A 12,278-nucleotide genomic window follows, 5' to 3' on the forward strand; every position below is an offset into this window, starting at 1 on the left:
GGCCACACTCTAGTGCAATTTGGGAAACAGCCACTAGATGGCGCAGCGGCCATTTTGGAATGAAAATTCCAGTAGAACAACAGCATAATATTCATTCATTCATTTTCTTTTCGGCTTAGTTTCTTTATTAATCTGGGGTCGCCACAACTTATCCAGCACATTATTTTACGCGGTGGATGCCCCCCCAGCTGCAACCCATCTCTGGGAAACATCCATACACACTCATTCACACATATACACTACAGACAATTTAGCCTACGCAATTGATTTACACCGCATGTCTTTGGACTGTAGGGGAAACCGAAGCACCCGGAGGAAACCCACACGAATGCGAATGCAAACTCCACACAGAAACGACAACTGACACAGCCGCGGCTCAAACCAGCGACCTTCTTGCTGTGATGCGACAGCACTACCTACTGCGCCTCCACGTCGCCAACAGCATACTTTAAGTCTGTAAAATAAACTATTAAAAGTGCTGATGATTGTGATAGTAAGTGTTGTATTGTCGTCTTTGAGGTTGTATCTCAGCTTGAATGCGCTTTTTAAATAAATAAATAAAAAATAATGCAGCTGCTTGCTATCGCGACAGCTATAAGATCCAGTGGACAGCCGATCGCTTTCACTCTAAAATGGTGGAATCGTGGGGATGTTGCTGTGCACTGCTGTTGCAATGGAACGTTCTATTGAGTGTCACCTCTTGGTCATTGTAAGCTCTTTGGCTTGACGGATGGCGCGTCTGAAATTGGGGCTGACACGATCATCATAACCAACACAATCTCACGGCTAATTCGTACAATTTAGTATGATTTGCTTATCCCCCAATGACGATTGGGGTTAGAGGTGGGGTCAGGTGCCACGCCTCCTTTTTAAAATCGTACCATTTCGTACGACTGAACTCGTACAAATTCGTACGAATTAGCCACTAAACTGGCAAAACGTAAAATACTTACGTTTTCTCGTGAGATCAGGCTGTCATAACTGTGTCAGCCTATAAAATAAGTCCACTTTCGGCTACTCTCTGAGCTGGGGTGTTTGCATAAAGCGATCTGACGCGTCCGTTGGCTTGAAAAAGTTGAGAAATTCCCAACTTCTGCAGCGAGCAATTGCACTGAAGAGGTGCCAAAGGACCCACAATTAAGTTTAGCAATGCTTGACGACTGACGCCCTGTGTGGATGAGGCATTGCCACATTAGATGAAAGTAAACTGTGAATTAATGACAGATATTTATTTTTATATTAAAGTGACTTTATTTAGTTTGTAGTTTAGTTTTGAGCAACAATAACATAAATAAAATCTAAACCAAACAAAAAACACTATCCATAGATTGTGACAACTAACCCCAGTCTCCCTATTAGCCCACATAAAAAAATACTATAGTAATTTGTAGTAAATTCTATAGAGTTTTTGGACCATTCTATATCAAAGTACTTGAATTAATCTGTCTTAGTAATTCAATAGTTGCTATGGTAACAACACAAGTATAGTAATATAAACAAATGATGTTGTTGCGACACGGTAGCTCTATGGTTAGCACTATCACTTCACAGCATAAAGGTCACTGGTTTGAGTCCCGGTTGGGCCAGTTGCCGTTTCTGTGTGGAGTTTGCATGTTTTCCCTGTGTTGCCATGGGTTTTCTCCACGTGCACCGGTTTCCCCCCAGTCCAAAGTCATGCGCTATAGTTTAATTGAATAAACTAAATTGGCCGTAGTGTATGTGTGAATAGAAGTTTCCTAGTACTGGGTTGCAGCTGGAAGGACATCTGCTGTGTAAAACATATGCTGGATAAGTTGGCGATTCATTCCACTGTGACGACCCCTGATGAATAAAGATTCTAGGCGGAAGGAAAATGAATGAATAAATGATGTTGTTGATAGAAGGGATACAGCTGCGCCCGACAGTTAAAATATTTAGATTATTTATTAAATTACCTGTTAATCGTATTTTATTAATGTCTACTTTCATACACCACAGGAGTCAAAGCCAGTTCCAAGAGGGCTGGAGCTCTGCACAGTTTAGTTCCAAGTCTAATTAAACACACCTGATCAAACTAATCGAGTCCTTCAGGCTTGTTTAAAACCTACAGGTTAAGCTGCGGTCACACTGGGCTTTACCTTCCATAGACTTCCATTCATACGTACCCGAATGCGTCAGACCGAAAACGCAGGGTCATGTGTCAAGTTTCGCAGGTTGCTGCAGAATTTAAGCTTGGTGAACTCTGATCTGCGAAATCACATCACTTGACTGCTTGAGACCAATCGAGGATCAAAACATGACCTCTCTGGACAAAAATTTCAAATATGGAGCAATCGCTCGCTTTTAAATGTCTAATCATCTTGTTTAATCCCGGTTGCAACTAAACTGTGCAGGGCTGTGGCCCTCCAGGAATTCGTTTTGACACCTGTGCCCAACCCTCACTCAAAAAATTATGTTTGCTGTTTGTTCAAACTACTTAATTAAATTAAAATAAGCTGAAACAGCACAATTTTTTTTTTTTGGGACAACTTAATTGTTGTATGTTCAATCCACCTAAATTAGTAAAACTAATGTTAATTTAATGTTAATTGTATTTTATTAACATCAACCCCTACCCTAACCCTAAATCTAACCATCACAGTATTTTAAAAACAGTCATTCTATTATTCATACTATTTATTAAATTACTCATTAAATTGTATTTTATCAATGCCTACACTAACCCAATCCTAAACCTACCCCTCACAGTAATGTAAAAAGATTAATTATTGTTGTACAGTGTCACAAAAATTATGCTATATTGATGTGAATATCCACAGCTGTATCCCTTCTAGACATAACCACAAGGGTATATGCCCAGCTAGTGTTTTTCCCATACTGATTAACTTGCGGTGACCTGTTATTGTGAATTTTTTTCAAATTTATACGGTTCCTTTTACAGCATCAATGTTGTAATGTAATTAAAATACATTCAGTTAAATAAACTTTGGCATTCATTTAGTTGCTCAAGCGTAAAACAAGACAAAATGCCGTTTACTCGCATGCGCCCGTCAGAATCGGCAGGCTAGCACAGAAGCTCCATTGAATATACCGGGGTAAAATAAATGCTCTTATTACAAAGATATGACGGGGGAAAATGTAATTTAATGCGGTGCTTCTTGTACAATCTGAGACCCACTTTATATCGGATATCACTCAGCCAGTGGAGATCGATGATTTTTAAAGAAAACTGACCTTAAACGCGCCGATTTTTGCATTGGCATACAATTCACCGGAAGCACTTCACAATCAGGTTATGGCAAATTAAAAGTCCTATTAGCTTGCTTCGGCATATAGCCTAATATAATACAAGAATACAATGGAATTAAAAAGCATGAATAAATAACTAAAGAAAAAAATTAAAAAATAAATCACAAACTACAGAAAATTGCTAATGTACAGCTATTTTACAGTGTGTGATCCTGTAGCATTCATTAACAAAGAGCTGTACGACAATATAATACACTTTACTATAGTATGGTTCAAAAAACTCTATACTAGAGGTAATTTTTATCTACTACAATACCTGTCTGACACTATTGTTGTAAAAACCCATAAGGAGCTTAAATGTTTTATCGAATCTAAAGTATCCACCACTGTTCACTCGCCTGCAGGAGTTCAGCAGAATTCAAAGAGGACAAAACTGCACAAACTGCTAATCAATCAATCTATCAGCCTCCCAAAGTGTGATTGGACAGATGTTTTTAATGGATAACGCGCTTCATAACGGTATATCTAACTCTATACTTTCACCATCTTGCAGCCTGCTGTGGAGTGAGACCTTGGGTTACATATATTCACTTTTGTTACGCGTTTGGGGAACAGTGTTTGTTTTTACACAAACTGTCATTGGAGAAATGCAACAGTATTACATCTTCAATGTAACGCAGGCTGTGCTGCATTAATGAAACAGCAGGTGGAGCTGTTGGAACAGGACTTCATACATTACTGTTAAAGCTCCTGTAGTGCTCCATCTGACTACTACTGTTATTACTAATACTACTACTCATAATAATAATGGACGTGTATTACTGTGGTTACTTGATAAATGTTTACACACAATTTGTTTTAATTATAGTGGTGCTTTTACGATCAAACTGTATTTGTAAATTGTGTAATAAAACAAATATTTTAATTCATAAAAACCTATAGACCTGTTTTAGGTTATGGTTGTATGTGGTGCAAAACAAATGGGCAAATTGTATATTTTGTATGTTTGTGTATTGAAATTGTACATTTGTGTTTGTGATTTTTAAACAACTTTATCAGCATGTTTATTTGATTAAAATACAACAATATTATAGTTCAGAATAATTGTTTCTGCTTTAATACATTTGAAAATGCAATTTGTTTTTGGTACAGATGATAAATTGAAAGAGGAAAATGAGAATTTGGAAAACCATAAAAAAATTTGGGTAAATACATTTGAGTAAATGTGGTGTAATTTAAGGGTACGAAAAAGGAATTTGGTTTGTATACATTATAAATTATATTAATAAATAAATAATTATATAAAATAAAAAATAAATAAATATTATATATAAAAAAAATATATATATATGTATATGTATATGGTTCTCAAATCTGATTGGCTGATAGCCGTGCGATATTCTGCAATATCAGAACTCCTACAGCCTCTTTACCCTTTGTGTATTACTCCGCCCACATACAGCCAGCAAAAAGCAGACACTACAGATCTAAAGTTTAAAAGATGCTTGCTCAACTGTTTAACTGTCAGCTTTTGATTTCAATCCAATGTGCAAGAAAGTAGTTCCTCATACAAAAGGGTTTTTGAGACTCTCCATGTTTGATTTAGTTTTTATATACATAATTATGCCGTCAAACTGTTGTATAAATGCAATATCACATTCATAGCAGTGCGATATGGCTGTATATCGGCACTGGTGGGGGCACTAAGGCACACAGCACACGCCTCCCACCAGTGCCGATATACAGCCATATCGCACTGCTACTCGTGTGATATTGCTCATATATATATATATATATATATATATATATATATATATATATATATATCAACCTTGCCATAAAAAGAAAAATGTTTTCACCAAAATAGCGAAACCGTTTCTACATTTTTTGCGCAGGCAAGTGTTTTACAGTACTTTAAAAATACTTAAAAATGTCTCTGTCAATGTTTTCAGACTATTATATTTGATTTACCAAAGTCAAACAAATGGCAATTTCACATCCGTCACATCCATAACGAAAAAGTGTCACATCCATAACAAAGCTTTTCCCTCAAAAATGCAAAAATGTCAAAATAAAATAAAATCAATCAGTTTTGTTCTATAAAGAGCCAACTCTTATCCTTTTGTTGAGCATTATTTATTTTGGGTTGTGTAGTTTAATTCACAGAATTTCTACGAAATATGTTGTATACTGTAAACTCGCAGACTTTTTTTGTCACATCCATAACCCTTGTTTATTTTCCTCATTTAAAGTATAAAAATGTTAAAATATAAACAGATGATTCAATATAATGTTAACGTATACTTTCTCTGCGAATTTATGTTTTGATTTTTTACTGCAAATGTCACATCCATAACGCTGGAATCAGCCATATATATATATATATATATATATATATATATATATATATATATATATATATATATATATAAATATAATTATTCAGTCATTGCATTATTCAGTCAATTAGTAAATCCATTAATCAATTATTATATTTAGACACATATGAATGTATCTTAATTATTTTTTCCCTTTTTATTTTTTCTCTGGTACTCTTCCCAAATTTCATTTCATTTTTATTCATCCAAATATCAGTTTATCAAATAATTATATATATATATATATATATATATATATATATATATATATATATATATATATATATATATATATATATATATATCCTTCTATTTTAATGTTTCTTAATAATTTTTTTCCTTTTTAGCACCGGTGGTGCTTTTCCCAAATTCCATTTCATTTTATTCATTTCATTTTAAACTCCCAATTTCCTGCCCAATTTTTACAACAACAAAGTATTTACATAAAATAATTGTTAGGAATCAAAAAGCATGTCAGGTAGCTGAAAGCATGAAACTTATTCAATTAAGCAGCAATTTATTTATATTTAATAATAATACAAATGTATGTTGTAAACGAAACACAGAACACACAGACTTCACTTGTTTAAATAATTAATTATACAATAACAATGTTTTTGATATCTTTAGCAACACATTTATCATCATTTGTGATTCATTTAAATATTATTATTAATATTTCCATCATCATTATTATTGTTTGTCAACATTGTGTCATATCATGTCAAATGAGGTCAATTATTCAATCATTGCATTATTCAGTCAATTAGTAAATCCATCAATCAATTATTATATTGATATACATATGAATGCATCTTAATGAATGTTTTCCCTTTTTATTTTTTCTGTGGTGCTCTTTCCGGATTTCATTTCATTTTATTCATTCAAATTCCCAATTTTTACCCCAATTTTTAACTAAACACTTGCGGAAAATAATTGTTAGTGATTATAAAACATGTCCAGGTTTCTGAAAGCATGAAACTTATTAAATTTAGCAGCAATTAACTTATATTTATGATTAATATGTAGTAATCAAAACCCAGAACACAACGACTTTGTTTATTCTATTAAGTAATTATTTATACAAATACAACGTTTCTGGTATGCATTTAGCATATTTTGTGGTTTATTTAAATATTAATATCATCATCATCATTATTATTGTTTGTCAACATTGTGTCATATCATATCATATGTCAAATGAGGTCAATTAATCAGTCATTGCATTAGTCGGCCAATTAGTAAATCCATCAATCAATCAATTAAGTGGCTCCTGAAAAGCATTCCTCTGCTATCGTCAGCTGTCAGCCAGGACTGATGGCTGCTTTTAGTTTGGCCCTTTGGCATGTTTGGGGTCTTTCTGCCCGTTCCTCCCCCACTCTCCACTTTCACCCGATTCTTCAGTCTGCTCCCCCTGCCATTATACTGCGGTGGGTGAAGGGAACAGGGGGATAACAATGAAGATAAAGAAAGCATGCGGTTAGAGGCTTGTGAATGGCTCCATTCAGCAAAGCCAGCCAAACAGAAAAGCAGCTCTGCTCTCCCAAACCCAAAAAGTTTTACTGGGGCTTTATTCTCTATAATTACTCACTAGCATATATACATACATACATACATACATACAGTTGAAGACAAAATTATTAGTTGTTATTATTATTACTTTTTCATAGTATTTCCTATTATATTTCCCTATTATAAAACTCTTTTTTTTTTGACTTGACAAAGTACATATATTTTAAAAGATAAGCTAAGATCAATATTATTAGCACCCTTAAGAGTCTTTTTTTTTTTTTTTTTTGGCTATAGAACCAAACCATTTTTGTGCAGTGACTTCATTAATTAACATAATTAACCTAATTACATCTTTAAATTGTACTTTAAGCTAGTTATTAATTGTTAGCATTAAAACTAATTCTTCGCTCTGTTGAACATCACTTAAAAATATTTTAAAAAGAATTAGAATTACTCTTCCAAGCTGTGGTCACACTGCACTTTCGACCCATTGACCTCCATTCATCCCAACATAGGCTCCTTCAGAAAACGTAGGCCTACATTTCTGGAGATCGTAAATTATCAAGCCAGAGGACCATGACTGCATTTTGGTGAATTACATTTGTTGTCCTTAAAACGAACGCTACGGGGCGGTATCGACATTTCTTTTCGCCCTTATTAGCGCTTACATCTGTATGGCTGGCTTTCCCACTGTTACCAGTTTGTCCAATAACGTAGGCAGACTTGAGATGCAGAGAGGAGTTGACAACGACGACAGGGTTCAAGTCCGGTGTAGAACGGTTCCAGAAAGTGGGTAAAACAAAAACAAGCCAAAAAATTTAATAAGCAAGTAAATAACAGGGTGAGAATGTGGTAAAATCTGAAAACGTGATCGAAATCAGGCGAGGGCTTTTCTTTTTCTGGATTGCTTTTTAAAACTGTTGGATGGGTTTAAGGAAGTGGACAGGTCAGTCGTTGCTTTTGAAAACACTATTGGTTGGGTTTAGGGGCAGGTGAGGGGTGAATCAGTTGATCAGTCAGTTGACAGCGGCCTCTGGTAGATTTAATTAAGAACAACAGGCACGAATGGCATTCTTTAGAAAAATTTGAGATCTAAAAAAGCACAGCAGCCTCTGGTGGATTTGCGAAAACAAAAACCGCAAAAAAAACGTACCTCCTGGGATGTATTTGGCACTCTCCAGAAATGTATGTAGAGGTACATTATCAGAATGAGCCTGGGTTGATTTTTATGTAAGCAAATGCGACAAACCGAAAACGCAAGCTCATGCAACAAGTTTTTGCATGTTGCTGCATTGCAAAGTTAAAGCTTGGTGAACTCTGACCTGCAAAATCGCATCATGTGACTGCATGAGACCAATCGAAGATCCAAACATGACCACTCTGTACAAAAATGTAAAATATATGGACCAATCTTTTTTTAAACGTCTAATCATCTTGTTTAATCCCGCCCCTTGTCGGAGCGCTGTACGATAGAATTTCGCATGCTCAAACTGTAATGTGACCGCGGCATCATTCATGGCCACATCAGCACCTCAGGTGTGCATTATTTATGTGCATAATCCAACATCCCATCATCTATCATGGCTTACTGTATATATACAGTACAATGTTTGCTTTAGGCACACTCTACAATATGAATTAAAAGTGCCATAGTGTGCAGTGATACAGTGTGTAAAATTGTTGTCATAGAAGGTAGTGGCTTAGGTAAGTGAAATGATTCAGTTTTACAGGTCTAAAAAATAATTATACTCAACAAAAGGAGCTGACAGATGAATTATGAGTTGTATTTTGTGTGTTTAACATACAGTGAAGCTCGAAATTAATTATACTGGCAAATTCGGACTTAAAGTTTTTGTTCAAATGAAAATAACAGCTGAGAAGTATTTTTTCCACAATGATGCTTCTGTACATAGTCTTATTATCTTTAGGGAGAAGCCTGTGTCATTTCCGCTAATAAAAAAACACTTGCTGATTGAATAAAATTTACTTCAAGGCAGAATTTGCCAGGGGTATGAATAATTTTAGGCTAGACTTTTTTTATAAAAGCTCAAGCAGGAATGCCTCCGCTTAAACAGATGAGTATAATGATGTTTATTAGCACCTTTCACTTCAGAACAATCACATTAAAGTATTGAGTGATATAACACAGTGCATAAATGTGCAGTAAACACTTACAGTTGAAGTGTTGAAAGGTCCCCAAGTATTTTTTCTTCTGGAGAAAGTCTTATTTGTTTTATTTCGGCTAGAATAAAAATTAAAAAAAAAAAAAAAAAGAAGACATTTTAAGGTCAAATTTATTACCTCTTTTAAGCTATTTTTTTTTAGGTTTTTGTAGCGTAATATACAGCACCAACCCAAACAATTTATAACTTTAAACTTTTCAAGGTTAAAATTAGTTGGAAGTCCCACAATGCAATTCAAAAGCATAAATAAATAGGGAAAAATAAAAACATGAAATAAAAAATATGTAAAACTGCTGATTTATGCTAATTTTTGAGTGTAGGTATATCCATATTTTCATTATGTGGAACTTTTAAATAGCATACTGTAGTATAATGTGGAATAACAGAGTGACAAAATGACTGTAGGGCAAAAATTATAGAAATATACATCTAAAATAGAGAATGAAAATAAAACACGTTGTAAATTCTTACCGATACTCTTATAAGTAGCGTCAAAGAGCGTAGAATCATCAAGAGGAGACAAGAGTGGAATTTGGGGAACAGGCGGTAGATGCCGCTAGTGTCAGGCGGCGGCCATTTTGGAATGAAAATTCCAATAGAACAACAGCATATTATAAGGCTGCTTTCACACAAAACTTCAACAAGATTCAAATTGTTACAATGTTACACTTTGTTCTTGTTGCAGTTCACTAAAACAAGAGCTAAAACAAGTCACGAGTGAGTAAACTCTCCTCACATTGGTCAGAGTTTCACGATTTGTTTTGCAGAGTCACGCTCAGCTGTCAGGCATCCTTATTTTAACTTATGACGATGAGCAATAAGACAATATAAGTGAAAAGCTGTACTTTAATTTTAAACGATGACACCCACGGACATCATCACCAAGTATAAATCGGAGGTAAGACTTTCCCTTGGCTAGAATTATGCATTATAGGCTTTACATTACAGAGAAAGATAACAGATAAACTAAGTGTGCAGTTCGGTCAGTTTTCCTAATGGATAAACAGCTCTCGGTAATATTGCAGCATGCTTTCACTTTCCTATTTGACATGAAACACACATTTAATGGTAGGATTGACTTTCCACCCTACTCATAATTCTGTCTTTATATAGCCATATATGCCTATTACATATCCATAATACACTGTTATATAGCCGGGCTCGGATCCTTTGCTTTCTCACTACAATCGATCTGCTCCAGAGTTCATTTCAGTCGAGCCGAGACCACCTCATTCAGGTGATCTCGGACCAATTGTTTTGGCGCGGATCCAAGTGGATTGCTGGATTCACATACGCCAAATGAATTGTGCTAACTGGGGAAACGCACCAAGTTCTAAACAAAAGTCTAGGTGTGAAAGCACCCTTAAGGCCCGTGCACACCAGGACACTTTTTGCTTGCGTTTTCCATCAACGTTTAACGCCTCGTGACTAAATAAAGGGCGCTAATTTGATCGTGCACACCAACACACCTAATGCCAGGCGTAAAAGTGCCATTTTAAAAAAATGCCTCAAGTTCGTTTTTTCTCCTCCTCCAATCAAATTGCCACTTTTGTCTACGTGCACGGAGCTGCTGAAGTTACAGTAAACAGCACTTGGTGGCGCTCAAGCGCAAAACTGTCAATGCGAGCACACATTAAAGTCCAAGATGCCCAGAGGCAATATAAGCGTGGAGCTGCTTAATTCTCTGGTGAACAATAATCATTTCTTCCTCACTAGAGCTGGAGCTGCTGCTTGAACCATCATGCTTGGCTTGAGTCGCCAGGAACTTTAACAAAAAGCATGTTAACTTTCTCTCTTCTTCTTTTGTGCTACAAGCGGGTGTTAGAAGCTTAAAGTTGTTTAGCGCCATCTAACATCAAGGAGTGATTTTGCATACTCATCAGCTCGACGCCAGAGAAAATTGCTTAGGTTTGAATCCGGAAAAACGTGTTGTAAAACGCTGACGATAAACGCAAACGAAAAGCGTCCCGGTGTGTAGGAACCTTTAGTCTGTAAAATAAACTATTAAAAGTGCTGATGATTGTGAAATGTTGTATTGTCGTCTTTCAGGTTGTATCTCAACTTTAATGCGCTTTTTAAGTAAATAAATAAATAAAAAACAAGGCAGCTGCTTGCCATTGCGACAGCTATAAGATCTAATGCATGGCCAATCGCTTTCCAAAATGGCGGAATCACAGGGCTATTGCTGGGCGCTGCTGTTGAAACATTCTATTGAGTGTCGCCTCTTGGTCAATCTAAGCTCTTTGGTAGCGTCAAAGACTAAAGAATACTCAAGGGCTGTTTCTCAATATGCGTTCTTGTCTGTACTTGCGTTCTTGTGTCCTCGTTAAACGTCATCAAGCGTCGCCAAAGTACTGTTCCAATTCAAAGTTCACATCTTAGTACACAAGAAATTCCCGGATGTGTACTTCTTCTGGCCTTTAGCCAAGGATGCATCGAGAGGTGACTTGTGCGAACTTGCGAAGCTCAGGTATCCCAGAATGCATTGCAGCGTAACCAGCGAAAGCTAATGGCGGAGGAGGAAACCCGCATGGTTTTAAAAGTTCTCCTTTACTGTTTCACAAAATTAAGTTTTAAGAGTTTTTCAAGTGAGAATGTAGTTGTTTTAAACTTGAATCGGCAAAAAATAGCACTTCTTTTAACGATGTGGCTCAGCTTATGCGGACTCTGACTCCCAGCCTGCCAGCGGGAGCTCCGTCATCAGCTCCCCCGCCAGAACAGCTTTACTTCGGCCAGGCCATCTCAGGCGTACCACTGGATCTCATCTCTCCATTGTAGTTAAAACATGATATTTAATACATCTTGTGAATATCTAACGGACAGTTTTTGGTCTTATAAATCTATTATTTGTTCTCAGCTGTATTATTTTGGCAGTGTTATTTCGCTACCTTTTATAATTGTGTTTAATTATGTTACCGTGTTGTACGCTGTTTGTCTTTGTTTACCAAATTGCTTGACGTAATCTTTATTTCTTTTC

The 12,278-nt window shown here is 35.8% G+C and overlaps 1 protein-coding gene across 9 annotated transcripts in view; it reads left to right on the top strand.

Annotated features, from left to right (window-relative positions):
• Window positions 1-4,329, top strand: part of lcn15 (lipocalin 15) — a 10,127-nt gene extending 5,798 nt beyond the window's left edge. For 3 of the 9 annotated variants that reach the window (XM_005172030.6, XM_073951033.1, XM_073951032.1), the window contains exon 7: window positions 3,633-4,329. In XM_005172030.6, coding sequence (XP_005172087.2) covers window positions 3,633-3,708 — 76 coding nt within the window. In that variant the 3' untranslated portion in view covers window positions 3,709-4,329. Of the gene's footprint in view, window positions 1-294 lie in introns of all 9 variants that reach the window. The other 6 variants (XM_073951035.1, XM_073951034.1, XM_073951031.1 and 3 more) reach the window with 4 other exon arrangements.
• The last annotated feature ends 7,949 nt before the right edge of the window (window positions 4,330-12,278 follow it).

This window comes from Danio rerio, chromosome 5 (genome assembly GCF_049306965.1).
Source record: "Danio rerio strain Tuebingen ecotype United States chromosome 5, GRCz12tu, whole genome shotgun sequence".
Lineage (NCBI taxonomy): Eukaryota > Metazoa > Chordata > Actinopteri > Cypriniformes > Danionidae > Danio > Danio rerio.